At 53.4% G+C, this 2446-nt stretch overlaps 1 protein-coding gene across 2 annotated transcripts; it reads left to right on the top strand.

Annotated features, from left to right (window-relative positions):
* The first annotated feature begins 746 nt into the window (after positions 1-746).
* LOC148378879 (janus kinase and microtubule-interacting protein 3-like) lies at positions 747-2241 on the top strand. 2 transcript variants are annotated; one of them, XM_088367646.1, is made up of 4 exons: positions 747-936; positions 1013-1380; positions 1460-1585; positions 1955-2241. In XM_088367646.1, exons 2-3 carry the CDS (start codon positions 1168-1170, stop codon positions 1574-1576), a joined length of 330 nt encoding a protein of 109 aa, XP_088223772.1. In that variant the 5' UTR covers positions 747-936; positions 1013-1167; the 3' UTR covers positions 1577-1585; positions 1955-2241. The 2 variants fall into 2 exon arrangements, with proteins under 2 accessions (XP_088223772.1, XP_088223771.1); XM_088367645.1 differs by lacking the exon at positions 1955-2241 and having other exon boundaries at positions 1460-1944.
* The last annotated feature ends 205 nt before the right edge of the window (positions 2242-2446 follow it).

Raw genomic sequence — 2446 nt, 5'->3', positions numbered from 1 at the left:
TTGATCGCAATTTGGAGTCAGATCAATAACTAGAATCCGTAACCTAACAAATGTCAAGTGGGTGGAGGAGAAGCAGCTGCTGCGTCAGAGCAATCAGCAGTTGGCCGAAAAGGTGACGGAAAGAAAGGCGCTGGGCGGAGTCGCTTGGCGTCACACCTGTCGGGAAGCCCCGCAGATGAGGTCTGACTGTCTTTTCAGGTCAGGCGGATGGAGGCGGAAGAAGCGCGTCTGAAAGAGCACATCCAGGATATCCGAGACCAAAACGAACTGCTTGAGTTCCGCATCCTGGAGCTGGAGGTGGGAAGACTCGCACAAGCGTGTTGAGGCCAGAGATGTGACGGACGGACGGACGGACGGACGGACGGATGCATGCCTCTGCCTTTCAGGAGAGGGAGTGGCGCTCCCCCGTCTTGAAGTTTCTGCAAGTCCGTTTCCCAGACGGCCTCAGCCCTTTGCAGATCTACTGCGAGGCCGAGGGCGTGAGCGTACGTAAGGCGTCCCTCGCAACCCTAACCTTAACCCGAGGTCCCAGAACACCTTACATTGCTCCTTGCGCCTTTCCCCCGGACATCGTCATCAGTGATCTGATGAAGAAGCTGGACATCCTGGGCTATAACGCCGTAAGTGTATGTCGAACTCCTTATGTTCGCACTCCACGAGACTCGGCGGCTCAAATGTGACTTTTGGAAGGCTTTGCGCTGAAAGAAGCTTGTTGACGCTGTGCCTTTGGGCTCTTGCAGAATCTCACCAACGAGGAGCAGGTGGTCATGATTCACGCCAGGACCCTTCTCACCCTAGCCGAGAAGGTAACGCGCACGTCCACGCACGCTCTCGCATTCTGCTTATGTGACAGCAGCCTTTCCTCAGTGGTTAGAATACATCAAAGTGACCAAGTCAGCACTTCAACAGAAGATGTTGGACATTGAAAGTGAGAAGGTAGACAGACACGCGACATCAGCCAAGGGGAACTCCGGCAATGTGCCCCAACAATTCTGACCTTGAGCTGTGCTAGGATATGTTCTGCAAGCAGAAGGGCTACCTGGATGAAGAGTTGGACTTCAGGAAGTGTTCCATGGACCAGGCTCATAAGGTAAGCCGCCCTCAAATCTCCCGCCGGACCACTGATGGACGAGGATTGCGGCCCAGAGGATCCTGGAGCTGGAGGCCATGTTGTACGAGGCGCTACCGCAGCGGGACTGCCCCGCCACGGACGGCGAAAAAGCCAGCCACGCTGGCGTGAATGACGTGCTGACGGCGGATCAGAGAGAAGAGCTTAGGAGCGCCGTGGACCAATGGAAGCGAGCCCTGATGTGCGAGTTGAGGGAGCGCGACGCTTGCATCCTCCAAGAGAGAATGGATCTGCTGCACAGCGCGCAACAGGTAAGGGCCCAAAGCCAGCCCGGCACTTACTTGCACGCTTACTGGCTTTTGAATGCCACTTTCCATTTGTCCGTCCTAGAGGAACAAAGAGCTGAAAGAATTCATCGAAGCTCAGAAGAGACAAATCAAACAATTGGAGGAGAAGTTTCTGTTTCTCTTTCTATTCTTCTCCTTGGCCTTCATTCTGTGGCCCTAACACCAGCTGGTGAGTGAGCTCCAGCGGCACCGCACTCGACACCTCCGATACACTGCCAGCCGGTCTCAGACGTTGGCAGACGCTCCGATGCCAACGTATACCCCCCGCCACGGTGACAGAGGCACCGCGTCACACCGGCGCTCATCCAATCAGAAGGCAGGAAAAGCAAATTCACATGCAGGGCACTTTTGAACCAGAAGAGAGCGCCACAAAAAACGGTTGTTGCCCCAAACGCGCACTAAAAAGGGTCAGAATAACAAGAGTCCCACTGGCCAGCCGGGGCCACCCGTCCAGCTGTTTCTTCAGGGGGGAAAAAAATTGGAGTCACCGGTGAGTACATTTTGCATTTAGCTCTGCTTTTCTGCTTCTGTCTTCAAGTGTGTGGCATCCTGCGATCAAAGAGTCAGCCAACCCCAAAGCGGTTGACCTCAACGTCCCACCACCATGCCTACCAGAGCAGGTGACGTGATGCTTTGGACATCCTTCCGTCTCAGATGCCCAAAAGTACTCTTTGCCACATCTGCGGCAATACGGTGTCTTTTCAAAGGTGCAAATAAATCCAGCGTGGGCGGAACACGCACGTCTTCGGTTTTTCCCGCTTTGTTTGTGTGACAGCTGTTGTGAAAATTTTATACAAATAAAGTTGTATAGTACAGGTTTGGCCAAGCCGCAACTCCCGAACCGCATGCGGCTCTTTTATGTTCATATCAACATTTGTGTGTGTGTGTGTGTGTGTGTGGGGGGGGGGGGGGGTTGTGCGTGTTGGCTTCACTTGAGTTCAATTTGGTATTTTGGTCAAAAGCGCATGTGGTGAAATTCCACAAAGTAGGATGGGCAAACACATTTCTTTAAACTATGAGTGTCAATTGG

Source organism: Syngnathus floridae, unplaced genomic scaffold (assembly GCF_059516105.1).
Source record: "Syngnathus floridae isolate MCC-2025c unplaced genomic scaffold, RoL_Sflo_1.0 HiC_scaffold_24, whole genome shotgun sequence".
In the NCBI taxonomy this organism is placed as follows: domain Eukaryota; kingdom Metazoa; phylum Chordata; class Actinopteri; order Syngnathiformes; family Syngnathidae; genus Syngnathus; species Syngnathus floridae.
Note: the sequence above shows the minus strand (reverse complement) of the source record. Positions and strands in the feature narration are given on the sequence as shown.

Bases quoted from the DNA above. Each gene is read 5' to 3' on its own strand.
- LOC148378879 (XM_088367646.1), top strand. From the start codon at position 1,168: ATGTTGTACGAGGCGCTACCGCAGCGGGACTGCCCCGCCACGGACGGC. The intron at 1,381-1,459 runs GTAAGGGCCCAA...TGTCCGTCCTAG, and splicing joins TGCTGCACAGCGCGCAACAG to AGGAACAAAGAGCTGAAAGA.